The sequence below is a fragment of the Symphalangus syndactylus genome, chromosome 23 (assembly GCF_028878055.3).
Source record: "Symphalangus syndactylus isolate Jambi chromosome 23, NHGRI_mSymSyn1-v2.1_pri, whole genome shotgun sequence".
NCBI classification, from domain to species: domain Eukaryota; kingdom Metazoa; phylum Chordata; class Mammalia; order Primates; family Hylobatidae; genus Symphalangus; species Symphalangus syndactylus.
In genome coordinates, this window is record NC_072445.2 from 18,016,900 (window position 1) to 18,044,826 (window position 27,927).

Here is a 27,927-nt window from a genome sequence, read left to right on the forward strand (position 1 = left end):
ATGCTGGTTGACCTCGAAGGAGACCACGTGGCAAGCTAGATTTCTTCTCCAGATGACTGACTGCCGTTCTCCACACCCACTGCCCCGATTTCCCCCAGATCTCTCACTGCAGCCTCCATTTTTACTGCAAAGAATAAGGCTACGTCAGAGAAACAGCCTCAACCCCACTTCTCTCCTCCCTCAGAATATCTTTGCAGCTTCATCCTCTGGTCTCTGAGAAAACTGGATGCCAAATGTGCTTGAAAACCATGGAATGCCATGCAACAGAAGCAGCAGACTAGATGCCACCCAGCCACAGCTGTAGAGCCCGAGAAGATGGTGAGTGAAGAAAAAGTAAAGCAGGATGAGCTCATTGGCTTCTTTTGTTTTTTGTGGTTGCTTTTTGTGTGTTTGTTTTTGTTTTGTTTTGTTTTGTTTAGGCACAGGGTCTCCCTCTGTCGCCCAGGCTGCAGTGCAGTGGTACAATCATGGCTCACTGAAGCCTTGAACTCCTGGGCTCAGGTGATCTTTCTGCCTCACTCTCTCATGTAGCTGGGACTATGGGTGCATGCCAACATGGTCAGCTTTTTTTTTAATTTTTTGTAGAGACAGTCCCACTATGTTGCCCAGGCTGGTCTCAAACTCCTGGCTCAAGTGATCTTCTTGCCTTGACCTCCCGAAGTATTGAGATTACAGGCATGAGCAACTGTGCCTAGCCCAAAAGCTAGCTTATTTTTAAAAGCAATTAAAAAATATATATATCTTGGAGATATTTTTCTATTAGTTTTTACTTTTTTTTTTTTTTTTTTTTGAGTTGGAGTTTTGCTCTTGTTGCCCAGGCTGGAGTGCAATGGTGCCATCTCAGTTCATTGCAACCTCCGCTTCCGGGGTTCAAGCGATTATCCTGCCTCAGCCTCCCGAGTAGCTGGGATTACAGGCACCCGCCACCATGCCCGGCTAATTTTTTTTTTTTTTTTTTTGAGATGAGGTTTCACCATGTTGGCCAGGCTGGTTTTGAACTCCTGACCTCAAGTGATCTGCTCACCTCGGCCTCCCAAAGTGCTAGGATTACAGGCATAAGCCACCGTGCCTGGCCGAGAGCTTCCTTATTTTTTTTTATAGCTGCATAGTATTGCACTGGATTAAAGTCTCATTATTTAGCAGTTCTTTGTTGATAGTTTTTTCCAATCTTTCATTATTATAAATAATGCTGCAATAAATAACACTATACATGTTATTTTATCCCAGTAAAATATTTTTATACAATAAATTTCCAGAAGTAGGATTATTGGGCTAAAGAGTATGTATGTCAGTAATTCTGAAAAAAAGGAAATTCCCCTCTATAAAGGTAATACTAATTTGTACTCCCACAAGCAAGATAAGAGACTGCCGTTTTCCCCTACAGACTCATAAACACTGTGTGTGGGCAAGTTTTTACATATTTCTAATCTGGTAGAAGAAAAATGGTATTTCAGCATAGCCATAATTTGCATTTCTCTTACGGCAAATGAGATTGAGCAACTCTTCATTTTTTGCTTTTGCTTGTATTTTATTTTCTATGAACTATCTCTTTATATTCTTTGGGAACATATATATGTTATATATATGAAATACATATTATATATAACATGTGTTATATATGTTACATATGTGTTATATGTTACATATAACATGTTATGTTAAACATATATTATATGTAACATATATGTTATATATATGTTCCCAAAGAATATAAAGAGATAATTACATATTTTATATATATATATATATATATATTTTTTTTTTTTTTAAGGTCTCACTATGTTGCCAGGCTGGAGTATGGCAGCTATTTACAGGGGGGAATCATCAGGCACTACAGCCTGGAATGCCTGGGCTCAAGTGATCCTCCTGCCTAAGCCTCTTGTCCTTGCCCATTTTTGTACTGGACATTTTTTTTTTCTTTTTCTTCTTTTTTTTTTTTTTTCGAGACAAAGTTTTTCTCTTGTTGCCCAAGCTGGAGTGCAATGGTGTGATCTAGGCTCACTGCAACCTCTGCCTCCCATGTTCAAGTGATTCTCCTGCCTCAGCCTCCCAAGTAGCTGGGATAACAGTTGACCAGCACCACACCTGGCTGGTTTTTATATTTTTAGTAGAGATGGGGTTTCACCACCTTGGCCAGCCTGGTCTGGAACTCCTGACCTCAGGTGATCGGCTCCCCCCACCCTCCCAAAGTGCTGGGATTACAGGCGTGAGCCACTGCGCCCGGCCCATTTTTGTTTTTTCTTATAAATTTTTTTTTGTTTTTTGAGACAGAGTCTCACTCTGTCTCCTAGGCTGGAATGTAGTGGCGGGATCTCGGCTCACTGCAGCCTTCGTCTCCCGGGTTCAAGCGATTCTCCCATCTCAGCCTCCCAAGTAGCTGGTATTACAGGCACGTGCCACCACGCCTGGCTAATTTTTGCATTTTTTAGTAGAGACGGGGTTTCTCCATGTTGGCCAGGCTGGTCTTGAACTCCTGACCTCAGGTGATCCGCCCACCTCAGCCTCCCAAAGTGCTGGGATTACAGGTGTGAGCCACCACACCCGGCCTCTTCTTGCTGTTTATCAGTGCCTCTGTGTGGGTATGTGTGTGTGTGTGCGCGCTTGCCTGTGTGTGTGTGTGTGTGTGTGTGTGTTTATTCACAAAGTAATTACAAAATAATTGTCTTAAACTGACTCCATCCCTGTGGGAGTCTGTAACTGCACTTTCCTACCTGTTGGACAGCTCTCTGAGCTTATTCTGTCTTCCAAGGAAGGTGAATGAGGTGCTGACGTGGGAATCTCCAAGTTCCTGTCCTGCTCATCCCCACAGCAGCTTCATTCTCTCCTCGACCCCGCTTCCCCCACCCACTTTTCTCTTGCCCCCCATCCACTCCCTCCAGAGACGTCAAATGCTAGGTTTCATAGGGCTTCAGAATCCTGTTGGGAACCTGGATCATCACCTTCATCCCCCAAAAGGGTCCTGGTTTCCCTGTTTCTGTTAGTGACACAGCCAGGAGGGACGTCCAGGACTCGCCTGAGCATTGTTGCTGGCTGACGCCTCAGGTCCGCTAAGCATTTCCTGAATTCACCCCACTGTCTGGCTCCCGTCTGCTCCTATTCTTCCTCACCTGGACTCTAACCCCCTCCCTACAGCATGGATAGAGGGGCTGTTTGTCACATTCTACCCATCCTTCATTCCCAGGACACCCCCTCTTTTCCTCTTGGAAGCCCTCCTCTCTCTCTGGCCACTCCAGGCCTCGGGTTAAAGCTCCACCCTCCAGGAAGCCAGCTCTCACTTTTCACACATTGGTCAAGTGCCCTGGACTTCTAAGGTGCAGGCCATTTCTTTTTCTGCCTTGTAATTTCCTGTTTCCTCCTGTCTCTCCTACTGACCATATCTGGAGAGCAGGACTGTCTTTTTCTCTGATGTACTTCGAGAGCCGGCACAAGAGTGTGTTGACTAAAGCAACCAATGGCGGTCCCAGCTAATGTGACCGCTCCCTATTTTGAACCTTCAAAGCTCTCCATCCAGGATGCCTCTTAAGGGCCAAAGTGCCCCAGCTGGAATTGGAACCCTCCCAGGTCTGATGCACACACTTTTTTACCTTGGCTGTCTTCCTACCACCCTCTTCTGTCACCGAGGCCCTCTCCGAACTTGTTTATTCATCTGTCAAGGAAGAGAACACTCAAGGGAAAATTATAAGGGCCAATTGAACCATATACTTGTAAATAATAATAGAATAAATGAATATGAGCTATGAGATATAACAAAGAGTGCTACTAGTCATTGAATATTTACATTGTCACGTTTTCTTTTTCTTTTTTTTTATTTCCAGATAGAGTCTCGCTCTGTCACCCAGGCTGGATGTAATCCCAAAGTGCTGGGATTACAGGTGTGAGCCACTGCACCTGACATGTTTTCTATACCAGGTACTATTCTAACATTTAACCTGTATTATGCCCTTAATCCTAACAAATTGGCTCCATTTCACAGAAAAGTGAACTGAGGCACAGAATGGCTAATGACTTATTTGCCTAAGATTCCACACTGGCAGTAGAGGAGCTGGGATTTGCACATAGGCAGCATAGCTCCAGAGTTCATCTGCTTAACTATCACCCCATATTGTGTTTCTACGAAATAATACTATTACTATTATTTGGTCTCAGAGCTGCCCTCTCCACCTAAAATGAATCCAATCACACAGCCGCTCTCTTCCAGCATGATTCTAATTCTAACAGTAATTTCTGGCCAGGCGCGGTGACTCATGCCTGTAATCCCAGCACTTTGGGAGGCCAAGGCTGGTGGATCACCTGAGGTCAGGAGTTCGAGACCAGTCTGGCCAAAACATGGTGAAAACCTGTCTCTACTAAAAATACAAAATTAGCCGGGCGTGGGGGCGCACACCTGTAATCCCAGCTACTCAGGAGGCTGAGGCAAGAGAATCGCTTGAACCCGGGAGGCAGAGGTTGCCATGAACTGAGATGGTGCCACTGCACTCCAGCCTGGGAGACGAGAGCAAAACTCCGTCTCCAAAAAAAAAGAAAAAAAAAAGTAATTTCCATGGGTACAGTTTTGTGCAGGTACCCGCTTTCTTGGAGATATGTTCAAAATGTAGCAGCTCTTTAAAAAGAACTATTCCAATATTTTTTGTTCTTTGATATATATGTTATCAGATCCAAATAGAATACTCATCAGGTGAACTAAACACAGAGAAGTTTAATGACATCTGTTGTCATAATTGGTATGGACTTGCCTTTAGTGGTATTGAAAAATGTAGTTTCCCCAAACTCACCATTCCAGGTCCTCATCACTCTTAGAATGAAGTCTCTAGTCCCTTCCCTCATATTTCCAGAACTCTCTTGTTAAGAGGAAGATGGGGCAAGGGGGGAAGGAAATAGGCCAGCCTGGGCAGGGGCATCCACTGGATTTTCAAGGAGCAGGAGGAGAGTGATAAGCAGAGCTCTGCTGGACACCTGCAGTCCTTCTGGGCCGTGATGCAGGGAGCAGGCTTCACTCCCAGGATTGGCATGGTGTGGTGTGGCAAGGTCACCCCCAGACTCCCTCTTTGCCCATCCTGTTCCACTCCCTTGATGGCAGCCTCACCTGCAGCAAGATCCCTCATCCCTGGCACAAAGAGCCAACTCCTGCCTATGGGGGCTGGAGAGGAAAGGCAGGGTGGAAAGGGGTCAGCTCTAGACACCCAAGGAGACACTGAGGACAGAAAGGAGGCTGCTCGGGGACAGCTGGAAGCAAGAGGCCTGCCTGCCAGCACCGCCCTCCCTAACTGCCAGGCCACACTGCCTCGACTTCTGGGGAGCCAGAAACTTGTGGGAGGTCGGGAAGGAAAGGGAGGGAAAAAGATGGAAGAGAGTTTGGGAGATCTAGAGAAAGACTTCAGCGGTTAGGGAGACCGGTACATGTTTCACACCATGTTAAATAGATGGTGTGCAGAATAATAATAAAATACAGAGGATAGCAAATAGTACACAGAATACTGCCATATATTCACCACCAAGATTAAAGTGTTAACAGTTTGTCTTATTTCTTTCCATTTTCTTTTTATTTATTTATTATTTATTTTTTTTTTTTTGAGACAGAGTCTTGCTCTGTCGCCCAGGCTAGAGTGCAGTGGCACAATCTCAGCTCACTGCAACCTCTTCCACCTCTTGGGTTCAAGCAATTCTCCTGCCTCAGCCTCCCGAGTAGCTGGGATTACAGGTGCACACCACCAAGCCCAGCTAATTTTTGTAATTTTAGTAGAGATGGGGTTTTGCCATGTTGGCCAGACTGGTCTCCAACTCTTGGCCCCAAGTGATCTGCCCACCTCTGCCTCCCAAAGTGCTAGGATTACAGGCGCAAGCTACCACGCCTGGCCACTTTATTTATTTTCTAAAGGAATAACACATTACTGAAACAGCTATAGTCCGCTCCTCTCCCTGTGGAACATCGCCGTCTCTGCCCCTTCTCCCTGAGAGAGAACCACTCTCCTGAAATTCTGTTTTTCCCATCTATGCTGTAATTTTTTTTTTATGTGTGTGAGAGACAGGGTCTCCCTCTGTCACCCAGACTGAAGTGCAATGGCATGATTGTGGCTCACTGCAGCCTCAACTTTCCGGGCTCAAGTGATCCTCCCACCACAGCCTCCCAAAATGTTGGGATTACAGGCGTGAGCCACTATACCTGGCTATGTTTCTACTTTTACTACATGGATATGCACCCACAAAAATATACATTATTGCTCATGTATCATAAATTCTTACAAATATGATGTAATTTGGCCCATATCCTTTTACCATTTGGTTTTATTTTACTCACATTATGTATCATGTTTTTGATACTTATCCCCTTTGATACATGAGATCGTACTTTCATTTTATCTGCTGTATAGTATTCTGTTTTATGAATAAATCTAAATTTACTTTTCTATTCTCCTATTCATGGACATTTAAGTTGTTTCTAATTTTTTTGTTATTATAAAGAACATGAATGGACAATTTTGGTTTTTTTTTTTTCTTTTTTTTTGAGACAGAGTCTCACTCTGTTGCCCAGGCTGGGAGTGCAGTGGCATGATCTCAGCTCACTGCAACCTCTGCCTCCCAGGTTCAAGCGATTCCCCTGCCTCAGCCTCCTGAGTAGCTGGAATTACGGGCACCTGCCACCACATCCAACTAATTTTAGTATTTTTATTAGAGACAGGGTTTCACTATGTCGGCCAGGCTAGTCTCAAACTCCTGCCTCGGCCTCCCAAAGTGCTAGGATTACAGGCGAGAGCCATCACTCCCAGCCTGGACATCCTTGTACATGTCTCCGCATCACATCTATGGGAGTTTCTCTAGAGCCACCCCTACTGTTTAGAATTGCTGGGTTCCAGGGAAATAATAAACATGCAATTCCAGGCTTATCAGATATTGCCAAATTGCCCTCTGAAATCATTGTGTTATAAACTCTTTCTCCAGGCTGGGAGCAGTGGCTCACACCTGTAATGCCAGCACTTTGGGAGGCTGAGGCTGGCGGATCACCTGAGGTCAGGAGTTTAAGACCAGCCTGGCCAACAGGGTGAAAGCCCATCTCTATTAAAATTACAAAAATTAGCTGGGCATGGTGGTGCACACCTGTAATCCCAGCTACTCAGAAGGCTGAGGCATGAGAATCACTTGCACCCGGGAGGCGGAGTTTGCGTCACTGCACTCCAGCCTGGGCTACAGAGTAAGACTGGGTCTCCAAACAAACAAATGGGACGGGTGCAGTGGTTCATGCCTGTAATCCCAACACTTTGGGAGGCTGAGGTGGGTGGATCATTTGAGGTCGGGAGTTGGAGACCAGCCTGACCAACATGGAGAAACCCTGTCTCTACTAAAAATACAAAATTAGCCGGATGTGCTGGCACACGCCTGTAATCCCAGCTACTCAGGAGGCTGAGGCAGGAGAATCACTTGAACCTGGGAGGCGGAGGTTGCAGTGAGCTGAGATGGCGCCACTGCACTCCAACCTGGGCAACAAGAGTGAAACTCCGTGTCAAAACAAACAGGTTGGGCGTGGTGGCTCATGCCTGTAACCCCAGCATGTTGGGAGGCTGAGGCGGGCAAATCACCTGAGGTCAGGAGTTCAAGACCAGCCTGACCAACATGGCAAAACCCCATCTCCACTAAAAATATAAAAATTAGCCAGTAATCCCAGCTACACCAGAGGATGAGGCAGGAGAATAACTTGAACCCAGGAAGCAGAGGCTGCAGTGAGCCGAGATCGAGCCACTGTACTCCAGCCTGGGGGACAGAGCGAGACTTCATCTCAAAAACAAACAAACAGGCTGGGCACAGTGGCTCATGCCTGTAATTCCAGCACTTTGAGAGGCCGAGGCAGGCAGATTATTTGAGGTCAGGAGTTCGAGACCAGCCTGACCAACATGGTGAAACCCCATCTCTGCTAAAAATACAAAAATTAGCTGGGTGTAGTGGCAGACGCCTGTAATGCCAGCTCCTCCGGAGGCTGAGGCAGAAGAATCGTTTGAACCCAGGAGGCAGAGGTTGCAGTGAGCTGAGATCATGCCACTGCACTCCAGCCTGGGGGACAGAGTGAGACCTGTCTCAAAAAAAAACAAACAACAGAAAAGCACCACCTCTCCTTCCAGTACCCTATGACTTGCCACTTCTCAGGAGTATGATGTGGTAACTCTTTCTGGGTATAGTTTGCAGTTCTCCATTGTCAGGGATAACTAGCTTTTCACATTTATGGATTACTTACTCATGTTTCAGGAAATTGCCACCTCTGATCCTTTGTTTCTTTTTCTGTCATTTTCTTATTGATTATATTATGTTTTAATAAAGACAGGGCCTCACTATGTTGCCCAGGTTGGCCTTGAACTCCTGGGATCAAGTGATCCTCCTGCATCAGCCTCCCAAAATGCTGGGATTACAGGGGTGAACTACCACTTCTGGCCCTATTGATTATAAAAGTATGTTACTTGTAATTGATACTAAATCTTTTTCAATTATATGGACTGCAAATATCTCCTTCCGCCTGTGGGGGATTGTCTTTTCACTTTGTAGTATCTTTTGTAGTATCAAAAGATTTCAACTTACTATTGAAGCTAAGTGGCTCATGCATAGGAGTTTATTATACTATTCTCATAATTTAAAAAATCACCATAACAAAAAGTTTGTAAAAATCTATACAACACATAATTCTCTACTATCCCAAAATCCTTTTTTTTTTTGAGACAGAGTCTTGCTCTGTCACCCAGGCTCAAGTGCAGTGGCGTGATCTCGGCTCACTGCAACCTCCGCCTCCCGGGTTCACGCCATTCTCCTGCGTCAGCCTCCCGAGTAGCTGGGACTACACGCACCCGCCACTATCACGCCCGGCTAATTTTTTATATTTTTAGTAGAGACGGGGTTTCACCGTGTTAGCCAGGATGGTCTCGATCTCCTGACCTCGTGATCCACCTGCCTCGGCCTCCCAAAGTGCTGGGATTACAGGCGTGAGCCACCGTGCCCGGCCTATCCCAAATTCCTAAAGATCTGAGCCTATATTTAATTTAACTTATTTACCTATTTATTTTTTTGACAGTCTTGCTCTGTCGCCCAGGCTGGAGTGCAGTGGCGCAATCTCAGCTCACTGCAACCTCCACCTTCCAGGTTCAAGCAATTCTCCCACCTCAGCCTCGCCAATAGCTGGGATTACAGGCACCAGTGCCTATATTTTATAGTTTGACTTTATACATTTGGATCTGTAATGCCACCAGAATTTTTTTTTTTTTTTTTTTTAGTTTTGGTCTGTCGCCCAGGCTGGATTACAGGCGTGCACCACCATGCTCAGCTAATTTTTGTATTTTTAGGAGAGACAGGGTTTCTCCATGTTGGTCAGGCTGGTCTCAAACTGCTGACCTCGAGTGATCTGCCCTCCTCGGCCTCCAGACGCACTGGGATTACAGGCGTGAGTAACCGCGCCCGGCCCAGAATTTATTTTTGTAATTGATGTGCCAGAGGATCAAATCTTATTTTTCCTTTTGGGGATGGCCAACTGTTCCAGCCCTATTTCTGGCCATTTTTGTCCCTTCATTGACCAGCAATTCCCCCTCTCCCCCACATGTTCTTGGATCTGTTTCTAATCTCTCTATTCTGTTCTTTAGTCACTGTGTCTATTCTTGCATGTTGCCACACTGTTTTCATTCCCATATTACCAGATTGGCCAGATTGGTATCTGTAGGGATAGTGCCCTCTTATTTTTGTTATCTTTCTTTCATTATTTATTTTAGAGACAGGATCTCACTCCAGTCGCCCAGGCTGGAGTACAGTGGTGCTATCACGGTTCACTGTAGTCTATACTTCCCAGGCTCAGGTGATCCTCCCACCTCAGCCTCCCGAGTAGCTGGGACTACAGGTGTGTGCCACTGTGCCGCCTAATTTTCTTTTGTATTTTTAGTAGAGACAGTTTCATTATGTTGCCCAGGCTGATCTCGAACTCCTCGGCTCAAGTGAACTGCCTGCCTCGGCCTCCCAAAGTGCTGGGATTACAGGCGTGAGCCCCCACGCCTGGCCCCCCTCTTCTTTTTCTTCTTCAGCATTAACTTGGTTATTCTTGGTCTTTTTTTCCAATATAAATTTTATTTTATTCTTTTTTGTGACTCTCATATAAATTTTATAATCAGCTTCCAGAAAGACAAAAAACACAGATTGGTGGATTCTTGGTCAGAGTTGCATTGAATTTCTAGATTAATTTGGGGGAGAACTAATTTTTTTTTTTTTTTTTGAGACAGTCTCTCTCTGCCACCCAGGCTGGAGTCTAGTGGCATGATCACTGTTCGCTGCAGCCTCAATCTCCCGGGCTCAAGCCATCCTCCCACCTCAGCCTCCTAAGTAGCTGAGACTATAGGAGTGCGCCATCATGTCTGGCTAATTTTTGTATTTTTTGGTAGAGACTGGGTTTTGCCGTGTTACCCAGGCTGGTCTCAAACTTCTGGGCTCAAGCAATCCGAGCTCCTTGGCCTCCTAAAGTGTTGGGATTACAGGCATGAGCCACCGTGCCTGGTCAGAACTAACATCTTTATAACAATTATAGCCAGGCACAGTGGCTCATGGTAGCCTGTTCCTGTAGTCCCAGCTACTCAGGAGATTGATGTGGAAGGATTGCTTGAACTTAGGAGGTCAAGGCTACAGTGAGCTATGATTGTGCCACTGCACTCTAGGCCTGGGAGACAGAGGAAGAACATACCTCTTTAAAAAAAAACGTTATAACATGATACTTTACTGACAATTACCTTGCCTCATTCATTCAAATATTCGAATATTTAGGTCTTCTTTTTTGGTTTCTCCGTAAAAAATTTGTTTCTCCACTGGGGTCTTGCGTAGTTTTTTTCTTTTTTTAGACAGAGTCTCACTCCGTCGCCTAGGTTGGAGTGCAGTGGCATGATCTGGGCTCACTGCAACCTCTGCCTCCCGGGTTCGAGCAATTCTCCTGTCTCAGCCTCCCGGGTAGCTGGGACTACAGGTGCCTGCCACCACACCTGCCTAATTTTTGTATTTTTAGTAGAGATGGTGTTTCACCTTGTTGGTCAGGCTGGTCTCGAATTCCTGACCTCAGGTGATCCACCTGCCTCGGCCTCCCAAAGTGCTGGGATTACAGGCGTGAGCCATCCTGCCTGGCCGCCAGGTCTTTATTGGATTTTTTTCCCTGGGGCTTTGTGGTTTTTGCTGCTCTCCCTCCCCACATCAGATATGCTAGGCATGTCCTTCCTTACCTTCTCCTCAAGCTTCTCTGTCCACCCTCATCCCTCTCACTGTCCAGGAAACAGCTGTCTCCTGCCCCAACAGCTGACTGTTCCCTCTGAGGCATTGCCAGAGAGGGTAGGGCCCCCACCTCCCACCCTCAGGGTCCTGTCAGCTGAGTGGGGGGTGGGGGGCAGTGGGCAACAGCTGTTGCAGTGGGGACAATGGCTGTATTCTATACAAGCTCCTTTCCTGGGCCACCTCCTCCTCCCTGGCCAGAACAACTGTTCTTGTGGATTGGGGAGCCCCATCTGTCTGTGCTAGCTACTCTTTCAGGCAACCTCCAACTCCCTGTCTCATTTCGCTCATGTCTTACAGGCATATCCAGTGTGTGTCCCACTGCCCAGTCGCCTGTGCCTGGGTCTATCATTGCCTGGAATTGGTGGGCAGAGGAATGATGGTCATGGATAAGAGACCATCTCTCCAAAGCCATCACCTCTTCTTTCAGTGGTCACATTCAGGCCCTAGCTCCTCACTCAGGTAGATGGTTTCTGGTCTGTTGTCCCAGGCAGAAACGCACTGTGATAATGACAGGGCTGAGCTCCCAGTTCCTGGGCTAGAACTCTGCCTATTCCCCACCCACACTGCCTATACCTGGCTGGCTCTGGTTCCTGGCCCCAAGGTCTCCCCACCTGCTCCTTGACAACGTCACCCCTTGACACTCCCTGCCCTTGATGAGGCCTCCCTGGCTCCTTGTCAGAACTCCTTGTTTAGGGGTCAGAGCTGTCCTCAACCTCCCACAAACAGGAAGGGCCCCACACCAGTGCTGATTTCCCAGAGGACAACAGGCCAGTGAAACATGACAGAGCGAGGGGCCACAGCCTCCGCAGGCCTCCCTTGATTCTTCAAGCATTAACAGAGCCCCAGCCTCTGATCTAAGTGCTGCCCATGAGCAGCAGGGTGCCTTGCATCAGGCCTCCAAGGAGCAGCAAGTTCTCTGCTAGCCTCTGACATAAGGGTGGAAGGAAGGAACTAATATTTATGAGACACCTACCTAGCAGCCAAACTCTGAGCCTCACATTCTCCTCGTCTCCTTATCTGGTCAGCTGTAGGTATTATTATAATTCCCATTTTAAGGAGGAGGACCACCCCATAGCACAGCTCCAGAAGGTGCCACTCTCAACCCCCGCTGTGCAATATACAGCCTGCTCTGGTATCCAGAGGGGCCCTGAGAGAGGGTCCCAGAGCCAGCATGTGGTTCCAGAGTGACCAACTCAGAAGCACCTCCAGCCAACTTCACGAGCTGGGACCCAGACACGTGTTTTTAATGCAAGTCATGCGGAGGCAGTGGCCTGTCCCAGCATGCTCTTGAGCGCCTGGGTGGAGACATGCAGAAAGGGGTGGGAGGAGCAGGACTCTCGGTGCCCGCGGGTCTGGCAAGACCCCATTAGCTCTAGTGCAACTCTTACTACCATTCCTGCTCTCCCCATCTGCCGCTTGTCACTCTGGTGGCTCTTGGTGTGTCTGTCCTCTTCACCACTGTCCCAGAGCCTTTCACGGGCCTTCCCACAGTCGGCACGCAATGTATGTTGTCATGTCTGGCCCGATTAACTGATGCCTGTGTATGGGCATCATCCAGAATGTTTCTGGATGGCCCTGGGCATCTGGGGAGTGGACCACAAAGGCAGACCCCAGGGGCCACTTAGTGCCAGCCCACAGTCCTCACCTTCACAGGTTAGTATCCAGATACTCTTTTTTTTTTTTTTAATTGACCTTAAGGAAACAGGAGATTTGGTCAGTTTCCTCAAAGATGCCTGCAGAGCATGGGAGGCAGAGGTCAGGGAAGTACAGGAAGGATCCATGACACAAGGCTAAACTGGGAACTGGAAGAAACCGCTCCCTGGCAGCTTTGTTGCTGACGAGGATGGTTATTTTTCCAGGAATGCTGAGGAAATCCACAGCAGCTTTAGCGTTCCTGCCTTGGAGAAAATGTCTGGGGCAGGCCGAGGGAGGTGGGGTGGAGCTAGTGGAGGTGAGGATGGGAAGGTGGTGGAGAGGGCAGTTAATCCCAGGAAGGGCCAGGGGTTAGAGAGTAAACTAAGACTAGATCCATTCCTTGGAGCCAGCCACTGCCCCTCCCCCACCTCCTGCCCAAACCCCTCTGGAGTTCCCCATTGTTCCCACAGACAATAGCTAGTTTCCTTTACCTGCCTCATCATCCCAGGCCCCAGGAACCTCTCACTCTGTTTACAAGAGGCAGCAGTGGGGTAGGAGTATCTGGGCCTCACCCCAGGGTCCAAGGATCTCACTGCTGGAAGATCCCACAGCTGTGGAAACTGAGGCTGGGAGGAGTGAGATGTGACTTAGCCAAGGTCACAGCAACCACAGATGTGGGCCAGTGCTTGGTGGGGCCTCCTCGGTTCCCCGTGGAGTACGCACTTTGGTAGTTCTCAGAGGGAGCCATCAGGGCCTGCCGTTCGTCCCCTCTAGACTCTCTCCAGCTGTCTGTGCAGCCCAGGGGTTCTCACACACATCCTGGGAGTGTGTTTAGATCAGTGGAGCCCTGGAACCCAGCTGCACAGACTCTGGGGCAAGCAAACCTGGGTTTGGATCCTGCCACAGAACCTTCATTTATTTGTTCCGTAAACCAAAAAAAAGCGTGTGAGACAGATCTCCGTCAACTTAGTGGTTTATTTTGCCAAGGTTGACTATGAGGCTGGGAAAAACAGACAAAAGTTACAGAAGGCTCTGTGGCCTGTCCTTTCTCCAAAGAGAGTTTCAAGATTTCCATACTTAGAGGGGAAAGAACGGCAGGAGGGAAAAGAGGAACAGTCCATTACTGGTGAGATTCAACAGAACTTGGCCTTAGGGCGAGGACTTTGGAGCCCACAAGGAATTCCTCCTGAGTAATTTGTGAGAAAGGTCACCTAGGGAAATATGCGGCCTTCCATTGCTGCAGCTGTCTGTTTAGGAACCAAAATAAGGCAGTTTTTGTGTGACTCAGTTCCCAAGCTTAACTTTTCCCTTTGTGACTTTGGGGTCTCTTTTCCTTTCACATTTCTTACAACATTTTTTACTAGTATTTATTGCCAAGCACTGGGCCACAACAAAATAATTCCTATGCTCAAGTCCCTTCTCTCACGGAACTTATGTTTTATTTCTTTATTTTTATTTATTTATTTATTTTTGAGACAGAGTCTCGCTCTGTCGCCCAGGCTGGAGTGCAGTGGCATGATCTCGGCACACTGCAACCTCTGCCTCCCAGGTTCAAGAGATTCTTCTGCCTCAGCCTCCTGAGTAGCTGGGATTACAAGCTCGCACCGCCACGCTCGGCTAATTTTTTGTATTTTTAGTAGAGACTGGGTTTCCATGTTGGTCCAGCTGGTGTCTCAAACTCCCGACCTCAGGTGATCCACCCGCCTGGGTCTCCAAAGTGCTGGGATTACAGGAGTCAGTCACTGCTCCTGGTGGAACATACGTTTTAGTAAGGGAGGCAGATAAACAACAAGATAAGGAAGTAAAATATATAGCATGTCTGACAATGATTTAGCAGAGAGATAAAGAAAGTGGAGGAAAGGATGGCAGGGCAGCTGGAGGTGGGGTGGAAGGACTGTACATTTAAATAGGATGGTTGGTTAATATTTGAGCAAAGATTTGAAGGAGGTCACAGATGAAGCCACGTAGATTTCTGGATAAAGACCCTTTTAGTAGGTGCTTGAGCCTGAGTAGGGGCTCAGGACACACCACTCCAAAACAGAACTGCCAGTGACTAGCCTATGCCACCCCAAAATATACCTCTTTGGGATATTGATTATTTCAAGCTGGTTATTTTGAGAAACTGCAGACATGGGAGTTGCTCTGAAAAGCTGTTCTTTTATAAAGGAAATCTACACTTAACAAGGAAATTTTCATTAGAGAGGGTATCTATATCAGGAAGAGATTTACTCCAGACAATTTTTATCACCTGAGAGACTTGTGTCTGCATAACAAGGCACCCTTTATTCACCACCCATTTCCTCCCCTCACCCTCCTATATCTCCATCACCCCTAGAGGCTCCAAACCCCTATTATGTAGCTCAGGATAGTACATAAGCCTTAATTTTCGGGCTGTTTCTCGGGGTCTTATATTTTTGTGGGACTCCTGTGCATACATATGAAATTAAAAATGTTTTTCTCCTGTAAATCTGTCTATGTCAATTTAATTCACAGACCTGCCAAAGAACTTAGAAAGGTACCAAGAAGCAATATTTTTTTCTCTTCTATAGTTGTAGAACCCCAAACCTCAGTTTGAGTACCTGATGTGCAGGAAGCCAAACAGTGACACATCAGTGCTTGGGAAGAGAGAATGGTTTATTTGATTTGGCCAACGTGGGAGCATGGGAGAGACAAACTTTCAAATCTGACCTGCCTTTGAACATAACGGGGGGCTTTTATGAGTAAGGTAGGTTGTGGGAGGTGATATTCCCCGGTGATCAAAGCTGCTAACAGCCCCAGGTTGATCAAACTTTCTGGATGCCTTCAAGGAGGTCTGCATGACCTAGAGATCATTGTTCTTTGAGAAAAAAAAAAAAAAAAAAGTTCATTAGTCTTGCGGGCAACCCCCCAGGGTCAGGGTATGAAGTTAATCAATTATTAGTGACTAATCTCTACCAAAATGACTATGTATAAGCAATTATCCATTGAAAGACGAAAAGGACAAAGAAAAAGGAAAATAGCAGCGGTTCACATCTATAATCCCAGCACTTTGGGAGGCTGAGGGTGGTGGATCGCTTGAACCTGAGTTTGAGACCAGCCCAGGCAACATGGAAAAACTCTATCTCTACCAAATAAATAAATAAATACAAAAATTAGCGGCTGGGGGCGGTGGCTCATGCCTGTAATCCCAGCACTTTGAGAGACCGAGGTGAGTGGATCACAAGGTCAGGAGTTCAAGACCAGCCTGACCAACATGGTGAAACCCCATCTCTACTAAAAATACAGAAATTAGCCGGGCATGGTGGTGGGTGCCTGTAATCCCAGCTACTCAGGAGGCTGAGGCAGGAGAATTGCTTAAACCCAGGAGGTGGAGGTTGCAGTGAGCCAAGATCACTCCACTTCACTCCAGCCAGGGCAACAGAGCAAGACTTCTTCTCAAAAAAAAAAAAAGAAAAGAAAAAATTTAGCCAGGCGTACTGGTGCATGCCTGTAGTCTTAGCTACTTGGGAGGCTGAGGTGGGAGGATCACTTGAGCCTGGGAAGCAGAGGTTGCAATGAGCTAAGATCACACCACTGCACTCCAGCCTGAGAGACAAAGCCAGACCCTTTCTCAAAAAAAAAAAAAAAAAAAAGAATACCTCATTTTTGTTGTTGTTGTTGTTGTTTCTTTTTTAGTAACATAGGCTCTGTTACAAAGGGACCTTACTGTCTGGGACCTCCTAGCTCCAGTACTGCCACAATGCAGGATTCCAGGTAAGATTCTTACCATATTAGGCTCCTAGATCTCTGCCTGCAGGGTATGGTCAAAGTGAGATTGGTAAATGTCTCTTTGGTTTTGTTTCTTCTCTTTATTTACTTATTTTTTATTTTATTTTATTTTTTGAGGTAGAGTCTCACTCTGTCGCCCAGGCTAGAGTGCAGTGGCGCAATCTTGGCTCACTGCAACCGCCGCCTCCTGGGTTCAGGTGATTCTTGTGTCTCAGCCTCGGGTAGCTGGGATTACAGGCGCCCGCCACAACGTCCAGCTAATTTTTGTATTTTTTTAGTAGAGACGGGGTTTTGCCATGTTGGCCAGGCTGGTCTAAAACTCCTGGCCTCAAATGATCCACCTGCCTCGGCCTCCCAAAGTGTTGGGGTTACAGGCGTGAGCCACTGTGCCTGGCCTGTTTTTCCCCTTTCTGAATTTAGATTAGGAAGATAAAACATTTGTGTGTTCTTGTGTAGCACATTAGGGTTTGGGGTTTTTTCTTTTGTTTTTTGGTCTAGTACTTGTTTCTGATCCCTTGCCTCCTGGGGATAGTCATTTTTGTTTGTTTGTTTGTTTGTTTTTTGCCTCTATCTTTTGTGTCCTTTGTTATAAGGAGGAGAATCATGGAATGAGGGTCTCCTTTTGTCTTGTTGTATGTCTTGATGGCTTGGCTTTGTGACCAATGAGGGTATTCTCTCTGGTCTCTGCCAGCCAGGGGTGCAAGTGTTGGCCTGCATCAGGCAGCCAGTGTAACAGGCTGGGAGCCCAAGACATGAAGCGACAAGAGCATTCTCTCCGTGTGGCCTTGCCAGCTCTCGAGGTGTTTGTCTTAATAAGAGGTCCCAGTCTGTAAGGGGCCTATGACCTCTCAACCTCCATTGCTTGGTTAGTGCTGGGAAAGTCCCCTCCAATTAATGCCTGCCCAGAGAGAGGACAGCTGCTGTCATAGATGAGCAGATTAGCAGGTTTATGACTACAGTCGTCCCACATTCCTTGGCAAACCAAGATTTCATTTTCATAAACACTATCCTTAACTGCCTGTGACAGGGAAGGTCTTTACTTTCTTTTTTTTTTTTTTTTTTTTTTTTTGAGACGGAATCTCGCTGTCTCCCAGGCTGGAGTGCAGTGGCGTGATCTTGGCTCACTGCAAGCTCCGCCTCCCAGGTTCACGCCATTCTCCCACCTCAGCCTGCCGAGTAGCTGGTACTACAGGCACCCGCCACCACGCCCGGCTGATTTTTTTTTATTTTTAGTAGAGACGGGGTTTCACCGTGTTAGCCAGGATGGTCTCGATCTCCTGACCTTGTGATCCGCCCGCCGCGGCCTCCCAAAGTGCTGGGATTACAGATGTGAGCCACTGTGCCTGGTGGTCTTTGCTTTCTTCGGCTGTCTCTGGGAATGAACTTTTTGGATCATAGGGCTGCAACTTCTGCATCCACGTCAGTATAAAGGCTAACCTTGGGAAGTCCCTTAATGAGATCAAAAAACAAAAACGTAGAAATCAATTAGAACAAAGTTGAAATCCAAATCCACCATAAATCCCCTTCTCCACCTTCTTATACTCCTGTTTACCCCCACCTCCCTGGCCCTGGCTCTCCAGAAGATCTCTCAGATCTCTAGACCCCCTAAACTGCCCTCCTCAAAATCTGGCCTCACTTCCTCAGCAAATTCCTTAAACTCCCCAAACTCCTCCAGCTTCCCCAGAAAATCCCTTAAACACTAGATGCCTGTTTTAACTTCCCTTTCCCTGAAAGAATTACAGAGAGCACTGGTCTCCAGGCCTGGGACATATAGGTTGAAGTTACTTTGGCAGAAGCACCTAGGATGGGTGGCAAGGATCACTTTGCTGTTCATTAAGGCTCCCATTGCCAGAACTCTGCAGTCAAGCTCTGCCCACTCCAGGGGGCTCCCCACTCACCTTTATGCTCCCCATGCTGTGTCTGCCCTTTCACAAGTTCAGAAGACACAGCACCTCTCTACACAGTGGCAGATCACCGAGGAATAGGCCCTATGAACTAATCCCTCTTCCCACTCAGTCACTAAACTTTAGGCTCTCCTGCTCTCTCTCTCTCTTTTTTTTTGAGACAGGGTCTTGCTCTGTCGCCCAGGCAGGAGTGCAGTGGCATGATCTCAGCTCACTGCAACCTCCGCCTCCAGGGCTAAGGTGATCCTCCTGCCTCAGCCTCCTGAGTAGCTGGGACTACAGGCGCACGCTGCCACACCCAGCTAATTTTTGTATTTTTGGTAGAGAGAGGGTTTGGTTATGTTGCCCAGGCTGGTCTTGAACTCCGAGCTCAAGCCATCTTCCTGCCTCAGCCTCCCAAAGTGCTGGGATTACAGGTGTGAGCCACTGTGCCCAGCTTCCTGCTCTTAAGGGACTCAGGGACCCCCAAAAGATTGATCCCTAATAACAGGCAAATAGTCCCCAAATTCATTCTTGGAACCATGGATAGCTATTGATCCACAGGCCTCAGCCTCCCAAAGTGCTGAGATTACAGGCACCATGGCCGGCCAAAATCCCAAGTATTTAACTTGTAGGTTTTTGCTTTCCTGATATTTGCTCAACATTCATGTGCTGTAAAACAGTTATCAGAAATAACTTGATAATGGCTAGCTTTGTCTAATGTTTCATATGATTTTCATGCATAATTGTTGCCCAAGCATAATTGTTAAGAACAAGTGACTTAAATATATGTAAGTAGGATAAAAGTTTTAAAATATACCTTTTGGCAGGCCGCGGTGGCTTATGCCTGTAATCCCAGCACTTTGGGAGGCTGAGGCGGGCGGATCACAAGGTCGAGAGATTGAGACCATCCTGGCCAATATGGTGAAACCCCGTCTCTACTAAAAATACAAAAATTAGCTGAGCGTGGTGGCAGGTGCCTGTAATCCCAGCTACTCGGGAGGCTGCGGCAGGAGAATCGCTTGAACCTGGGAGGTAGAGGTTGCAGTGAGCCGAGATCGCGCCATTGTACTCCAGCCTGGGCAACAGAGCAAGACTCCGTGTCAAAAAAAAAAAGTATATATATATATTTGTATTATTATTTATCTATTTATTTATTTATATATTTGAGAAGGAGTGTCGCTCTGTCGCCCACGCTGGAGTGCAGTGACGTGATCTTGGCTCACTGGAACCTCCGCCTCCTGGTTCACACCATTCTCCTGCCTCGGCCTCCCGAGTAGCTGGGACTACAGGCACCTGCCACCACGCCCAGCTAATTTTTTGTATTTTTAGTAGAGACGGGGTTTCACCGTGTTAGCCAGGATGGTCTCGATCTCCTGACCTCGTGATCTGCCCGCCTTGGCCTCCCAAAGTGCTGTGATTACAGGCGTGAGCCACCGCGCCTGGCCAATATATATACCTTTTAACAGTAATCATGTTTTGTTTTGTTTTGTTTTTGTCATTTTGGAGACAGGATCTCCTCTATCACCCAGGCTGGAGTGCTGCGGCTTGATCATAGCTCACTGCAGTCTCGAACTTCCAGGCTGAAGTGATCCTCCTGTCTCAGCCTCCTGAGTAACAGATGTGCACCACCACTCCTGGCTGATGGTTTTATTTTTATTTTTGTAGAGACAGGGTCTCCCTATGTTGCCCAGGGTGGTCTCCAAGGCCTGGGGGCCTCAAGCAATCTTCCTACCTTGGCCTCCCAAAATGCTGGAATTACAGGTAAGCCACCATGCCTGGCCAATAATTATGTTTTATAATATGTCTGTTTAAAAATAGTTTCCCAAATCTCTTTGGTAACTTACTCTCTTAAAGTCATACTAGGTTAAATTAAGTGATGGCTATTCATTGTATATCTAGATCATTTCCCAACAAGATAAAATACTGAAACATTAATTGCTGAACATAAGTTTATCTACTTTTGTCTTCTTATTATAAAGGAACTAGAGATAGTTGGGTCCGTTAGTAAATACATCCTTTGCCACTTCAAAATTGTACTATGGGGCAGGGTACAGTGGCTCACGCCTGTAATCCCAGCACTTTGGGAGGCTGAAGCAGGACAATCACTTGAGGCCAGGAGTTTGAGGCTCCAGTAAGCTATAATCATGTCACTGCATTCCAGCCTGGGCATCAGAGCAAGACCCCGTAGTAGTACTAGTTACTCATGAGGTCAAGGTGGGAGGATCACTTGGGCCCAGGAGTTTGAGGCTGCAGTGAGCTATGATGGCTCCACTGGGCAATACAGCAAGACCCTGTCTAAATAAATAAACAAACAAATAAATAAAATTATACTATGAGAAAGCACATACTTCTAGAAATTATAAAATGATGTATTTATAGATTTGTCGTTCTACAGAATGCTGCTGTAACAGTTTGTAACTGCTTACTTCCTAGTTTTCACTAGAAATTAAGGTTACTAAGGGTTAAGAATTTTAATTAATATGTGTAGTTAAAACTAGAAATAATAAGGGAAACAACTTTGTATGCAAAATATACATGAAAACTAATGCATACTTTTGGTTAGGAAACTTATAAGGTATAAGAATTTTTGGGGGGTAAAGGAAAATATTAATTTTTTCTGGTTTGGAGGCTATTTAAGGTTGTTTCAGAACGAAAGAAGGAAATGGGGAGGTGCATGGGGAAAGGGAAGGCATTGCTCAATGAAAGCAACGCTATAGCTAGATAGGAGAAATAAGTTCTGGTGTTCTACTGCACAGCAAGGTGACTATAGTTAATATAATGTATTATATATTTCAAGATAACTAAAATACGTTATTTCTTTTCTTTTTTTTTTGACATGAAGTCTCACTCTGTCGCCCAGGCTAGAGTGCAGTGGTGTGATCTCTGCTTACTGCAACTTCTGCCTCCCAGGTTCAAGCGATTTTTGTGTCTGAGCCTCCTGTGTAGCTGGGATTACAGGCACATGCCACCATGTCCAGCTAGGGGTGTGGGGGTGTGTGTGTGTGTGTGTGTGTGTGTGTGTATGTTTAGTAGAGAAAGGGTTTCGCCATGTTGGCCAGGCTGGCCTCAAACTCCTGACCTCAAGTGATCTGCCACCTCCTCCTCCCAAAGTACTGGGATTACCCGTGCGAGCCATCGTGCCTAGTCTAGAATTTCTTTTTAGAGACAGGATTTTGCTATGTTGGCTGGGCTAGATTTGAACACCTGGGTTTAGGCAATCCTCCCGCCTCGATTTCCCAAGTAGCTGGGTCATGCCTGTAATTCCAGCACTTTGAGAGGCTGAGGCGGGAGGGTCACTTAAGCTCAGGAGTTCAAGACCAGCCTGGGCAACATGGCCAAACATGTCTCTACTAAAAATACAAAAATGAGCTGGGCATGGTAGCATGTGCCTGTAGGCCCGGCTACTGGGAAGGCTGAGGTGGAAGGATCAGCTGAACCCAGGAGGCTGAGGCTGTAGTGAGCCATGATCATGCCACTGCGCTCCAGCCTGGGTGACAGAGTGAGACCCTGTCTCAAAAAATAAATAAATAAATAAATAAAAATTTTAAAAAATAAATAAAATACTGTCACCACGAAGAAATAATAAATATTTGAGGTGATATATAAGCTGATTATCCTGATCTGATTATTCCATAATGTATACATGTATTGAAATATCACTTTGTATCCCATAAATATAAACAATTTTTTATCAATTAAAATAAAATGAAACAAAAAAACCTGAATGGATAAAGAACATTGGGAGAAAGAGAATTTTGTATAGTCAAACTGACTAAAATTTAATGAATTTATTTAAAAGGTTTTACAAATTAGCCTTAATATAAAAAAAATACACTTATGCAAAACTAGAATTTGGGCTTGGTGGCTCATGCCCGTAATCTCATCCTTTTGGGAAGCTGAGGCAGGAGGATCACCTGAGGCCAGGAGTTCAAGACCAGCCTGGGCAACATAGTGAGAACTTGTCTCTCCAAAAAAAAAAAAAAAAAGCTTGACTGGGCACACATGCACTTGTAGTTCCAGCTACTGCAGAGACTGAGGTGGGAGGATGGCTTGGGCCCAGAAGGTTGAGGCGGCAGTGAGCTGTGATTGTACTCCAGCCTAGGAGACAGGGTAAGACCCTGTTTCTAAATAAAAATAAAAATAAATGAATAAATCAATAAATGACAAGGTTTTCTAGGAGCTTTTGTCAGCTCTTGAAAAGAGATTGCTGGCTGGGCGCCGTGGCTCATACCCGTAATCCCAGCATTTTGGGAGGTGGAGGTGGGTGTATCACGAGGTCAACAGATTAAGAGCATTCTGGCCAACATGATGAAACCCCCTCTACTAAAAAGCAATACGAAAATTAGCCGGGCGTGGTGGCGCACACCTGTAGTCCCAGCTACTTGGGAGGCTGAGGCAGGAGAATCGCTTGAACCTGGGAAGCAGAGGTTGTAGTGAGCTGAGATCACGCCATTGCACTCCAGCATGGGCAACAAAAAAAGAAAAGAAAAGAATAGAATAAAATAAAATAAAATAAAAGAGATTGCAAAAGGTTTTTCTTTACCTTTTTTTTTTTTAGATGGAGTCTCGCTCTGTCACCCACGCTAGAGTGCAATGGCGCGATCTCCACTCACTGCAACCTCCACCTCCCAGGCTCAAGCGATTCTCCTGTCTCAGCTTCTCAAGTAGCTGGGATTACAGGCACGTGCCACCATGCCCAGCTAATTTTTGTATTTTTATTAGAGACGGGGTTTCATCATACTGGTCAGGCTGCTCGAACTTCTGACCTCAGGTGATCTGCCCGCCTTGGCCTCCCAAAGTGCTGGGATTACAGGCGTAAGCCACTGCGCCCGGTCTCTAGTATTGTTGCATAATGACAAGTGATCCTATTTAATCAAGAGTTTTAAAGATTTTGACATTTTTTACAACTTCCCAAAATTAAATTCTAAGTAAATTTTTATTTCTTTTTTGAGACAGGGTCTTACTCTGTCACCCAGGCTGCTGTGCAGTGGCATGAACACAGCTCACTGCAACCTTGAACTCCTGGGCTCAAGCGATCTTCCCACCCTAGCCTCCTGAGTATCTGGGACTACGGGTGTGCATTGCCATGCTCAGCTAATTTTTTAAATTTTTATTTTTTTTGTAGAGACAGAGTCTCACTATGTTGTCCTGGCTTATCTCGAAATCCTGGGCTGAAAAGTCAGAACCTTTGGCTTTAACTGAGTGAGATGTGAGCTATTGGATAATTTGAGCAGGGAAAGGATCAGATTCAGTTCATGTTTTATAAGCATCATTCAGGCCACTGTGTAGAAAAGAGAAACAGGAACATCAGTTAGGTGGATACTTCAATGATGCTGGCAAGAGATGATGAATGTTCAGATGAGGGAAATCACAGTAGTATCAGTGACAAGTGGTGAGATTCTGAAGATTTTGAAAGTAGAGCCACCAGGATTGGCTAATGTGGGTAGTGATCTATAATAGGAAGAGAGGAGTCAAGAATAACTTCTAAGATTTTGGCCAGAGTAACTAGAAAGATATAAATTGCCACTTAGAGATGGGAAAGCCTAGGGAAGGAGAAAGAGCAGGTGTAGAGGAAGATCAAGCTGTTTATCCGCTGTGAGGCTTTAGGTGAGTTGCTTAACCATCCTTGATCCCCAGTTTCTTTGTTTGTACAATGGTTATAATAATTGCTCCCCTGCAGGGTGGTGGTGAGAATTTTGTTTGTTTTTTGAGATGGAATCTCACTCTGTTGCCCAGACTAGAGTGCAGTGGCATGATCTCGGCTCACGGCCACCTCTGTCTCCTGGGTTCAAGCAATTCTTCTGCCTCAGTCTCCTGAGTAGCTCGGACTATAGGCGCATGCCAGCACCCCTGGTTAATTTTTGTATTTTTAGTAGAGATGGGGTTTCACCGTGTTGGCCAGGCTGGTCTTGAACTCCTGACCTGAAATGATCCGCTCATCTTAGCCTTCCAAAATGCTGGGATTACAGGTGTGAGCCACTATGTCTGGCTAGTGGTGAGAACTGAGCAAGATCCTGAACTCAGAAGCTTGGCATATGTGTGTGCCCAATGCACCTGTCACCCACAACCCTACGATAGCACATGGTCATCATACCTCCTCAGGAAGCAACTGGAAGGAGAGGAAGACTCTGCCTATGAGTCTATACTCTCTAGCTCCTCTCTTCTGCTTCCTTTAGGTAGAAGTGGGACAGGCCTTTTTGACCTTGTAAGTTTTCTTTCTTTAGGGTCTTACATGTTGATGGAGATGATGACGCTAGTGGCGGCTGGTGGGGATGATGACAAATGCTCATATTCCCAAGGCCTTGAGGTTTACAAAACACTTCATGGACAGTATCTCATCTGATCCAGCAAGGCAGGAATTATACTTATTTTATGAAGTAGAAGAATGAAGTATTTATAAAACCAAATAAGTTGAGTGCAGTGGCTCACGCCTGTAATCCCAACACTTTGGGAGGCGAAGGTGGGAGGATCCCTTGAGCCCAGGAATTAGAGACCAGCCTGGGCAACACAGTGAGACCCCTGTCTCTACAGAATAAATTTTAAAAAGTAACCGGGTGTGGTGGCGCCTGCCTGTGGTCCCAGCAACTCAGGAGACTAAGGTGGATCACTTGATCCTGTGAGGTTGAGGCTGCAGTGAGACATGATCATGCCGTGGCACTCCAGCCTGGGTGACAGAGTGAGACCTTGCCTCAAAAAAATAATATAAATAAAATAAAATAAAATAAATAAAAATAAAAAACAGGCTGGGCGTGGTGGCTCACGCCTGTAATCCCAACACTTTGGGAGGCCAAGACGGGTGGAGCACCTGAGGTCAGGAGTTTGAGAACAGCCTGGCCAACATGGTGAAACCCCGTCTCTACTAAAAATACAAAAATTAGCCGGGCGTGGTGGCGGGTACCTGTAATCCCAGCTACTCAGGAGGCCGAGGCAGGAGAATTGCTTGAACCTGGGAGACAGAGGTTGCAGTGAGCCAAGATCATGCCACTGCACTCCAGCCTGGGTGACAGAGCGAGACTCCGTCTCAAATAATAATAATAAAAAATAAATAAAAATAAAAAAGAACATAAAACCCAGGCTATAAACCCAAAGAGATATACCCAGCTATCTCATAGAATCTCATTTAATCTGAGGGAGGAAAGCAGGTGGAGGAGAGGGTCTTGAAGTAAGCATCGAAGGGGGAATGCCATCCGGCTGTGTCCAGCTGTGCCCAGCTAGGAGATAGACTGTGCCTCTACTTTTCTTCCCCCAGGAGAGGGCCCACAGGGGCCTGCTTGGGTCCTAGTCTCCCTGTCCCAGCCACTCTGAGCATGCCTGGTGTTCAGGTGTGTGTGCGGTCTGCAGACTCACTGCTTCTGAGGTTTAGGCAAGCAGGTCTCATATATTGTCCTGTTCCAGTTACTCCTTCCAGTTACTCCCAGTTACTGAGGCTACAGCGGAGAGGACTGGAGCCCAGAAGAGTCAACATTCTTAAGGAAACACAATTAGAAAGTGCAGTCTGGGCCGGGCACGGTGGCTCAGGCCTATAATCTCAGCACTTTGAGAGGTCGAGGCGGGTGGATCACTTGAGCTCAGGAGTTTGAGACCAGCCTGACCAACATGGTGAAACCCCGTCTCTACTAAAAATACAAAAAAATTAGCCTGGCATGATGACACACTACTATAATCCCAGCTACTTGGGAGGCTGAGGTAGGAGAATCGCCTGAACCCAGGAGGCAGAGGTTGCAGTGAGCCGAGATCCTGCCATTGCACTCTAGCCTGGGCAAAAAGAGCAAAACTCGGTCTCAAAGAAAAAAAAAAAAGAAGAAGAAGAGAAAGAAAAAAGAAAGTGCAGTCTGGATTCCAACTCAGAGGGAAATCCTGCATATGTTCCCTTCCCTCTCCTCCCCCTAGACTGGGAAGTGGGGGCCAGCCCAGCTGCCCGCTCCCCTCAATACACCAGGTGTGAGAACACAGCTGTTTCTTCATTGTTCCCCCACCCAGGCGGGCTGTAATTGGTGGGGCAGAGCAGGGCGGGGCTGCCCCCATGTTGAATCCAGTGGGGCTATCTCCACTCCAGGCAAATCCAGCCAGAGACTGATTCTGAGCAGCAGTTCTGCCCGGTGAGAGCTGCCGCGGATTGGTGGGGGTAGGGGACTGAGAGGTCAGGGAGTGTCAGGTCAGGGTGGATCAGGAGCCCCAAAAGAAAAATTAGAATTGCCTGGAGGAGAACTCCTGCTAGACTGAGGGAGAAGGGTTAGGGAACTCCAGGGGCACGGAGGCTGTGCAAGAGGAGGGGGTGACTAGAGGAAGGGAGGGGCCCGGGAGCAGTAGGAATGCCTGGAGCTGGGAATTGCAAGCTGTAGGTCTTGGTTTACTCTTGCCTTGGTTCAATCTCCCCATCTATGCTCTGGTGAGAACCTTCCTGCCTCAGCTGCCTTGCCAAGAGAAAGGGCTTCATGAAAGCAAAAATGACCTACAAATTGAGGTCAGGAGCAGGAAGGTGTAAACTGAAGGGAGGGGGAACTCCTGCCCACCTCACGTCCTTGCCAGGTGAGGCAGAAGCAGGACATGCAAGCCTAAAGTCTGTGTTGTCTTCCCAGGCACTGACTCACTGGCCCTGCCATGCCCGCGCCACTGCTCCCGCTGCTGCTTCGATTGCTGCTGTCCCGCCTGCTGCTGCCTGCTGCCCGCCTGGCCCGCCAATACCTCCTGCCCCTGCTGCGCCGATTGGCCCGCTGCCTGGGCTCCCAGGACATGCGAGAGGCTTTGCTGGGCTGTCTGCTGTTCATTCTCAGCCAGCGACACTCGCCAGACGCTGGGGAGGCCTCAAGAGTGGACCGCCTGGAGAGGAGGGAGAGGTTAGGCCCCCAAAAGTGAGGCCACAAGTCCTGGCAGCAGCTGTATCCACAAAATGCTTTCTTTTGGAGTAGGATAATCCTGGCACCAGCACTGACCGAAGCCTGCCCGGTGGACAGAAGATATAGTGAGGGCTGTGCGTGAGAGGGATCTGCCACAGACATGCCTCTCCACTCCCAACAGAAATGTCTTTCTGGAAGAATGCCTTGCATCTAGCACAAAACTGATTATTGCCCCTCTGTCCTCCAGCAGTTCCTCCCGAAGACCGCTTCTAGTCACCTCTGGCCTCAGGTGGGAGGGGAACTAACACCCACCCACCCCTGCCCTCCCTGCAAATGGGAACATCAAGGTTCCCAATGCTTAACTGAGGGACAAGTGACAATTTAGCAGAGAGGCAAGATTTGAATCCAGACTGTCTTCCAGACTCAGGACCTACCTTAAAATAATATCTGACTTGTCTATGGAGGCAGACCTGCCTGCAAAGCCCAGCACACAGCAAGTGCTCAATAAATATTTTATTTGAATTCTTTCCAGGGCTTTGAAAGTTTAATCACTCAGA

General features: G+C 46.9%; 1 protein-coding gene across 6 annotated transcripts; it reads left to right on the plus strand.

Annotated features, from left to right (window-relative positions):
* On the plus strand, window positions 1-27,897 carry MYMX (myomixer, myoblast fusion factor). Of its 6 annotated transcripts, XM_055263694.2 has the most exons (5): window positions 1-318; window positions 3,816-3,909; window positions 16,555-16,632; window positions 20,199-20,294; window positions 27,113-27,897. In XM_055263694.2, the coding sequence occupies exon 5, from the start codon at window positions 27,135-27,137 to the stop codon at window positions 27,387-27,389; it is 255 nt and encodes an 84-aa protein (XP_055119669.1). In that variant the 5' UTR covers window positions 1-318; window positions 3,816-3,909; window positions 16,555-16,632; window positions 20,199-20,294; window positions 27,113-27,134; the 3' UTR covers window positions 27,390-27,897. The 6 variants fall into 6 exon arrangements, with proteins under 6 accessions (XP_055119669.1, XP_055119671.1, XP_055119670.1 ...); XM_055263696.2 differs by lacking the exon at window positions 20,199-20,294; XM_055263695.2 differs by lacking the exon at window positions 3,816-3,909.
* Window positions 27,898-27,927: the final 30 nt, after the last annotated feature.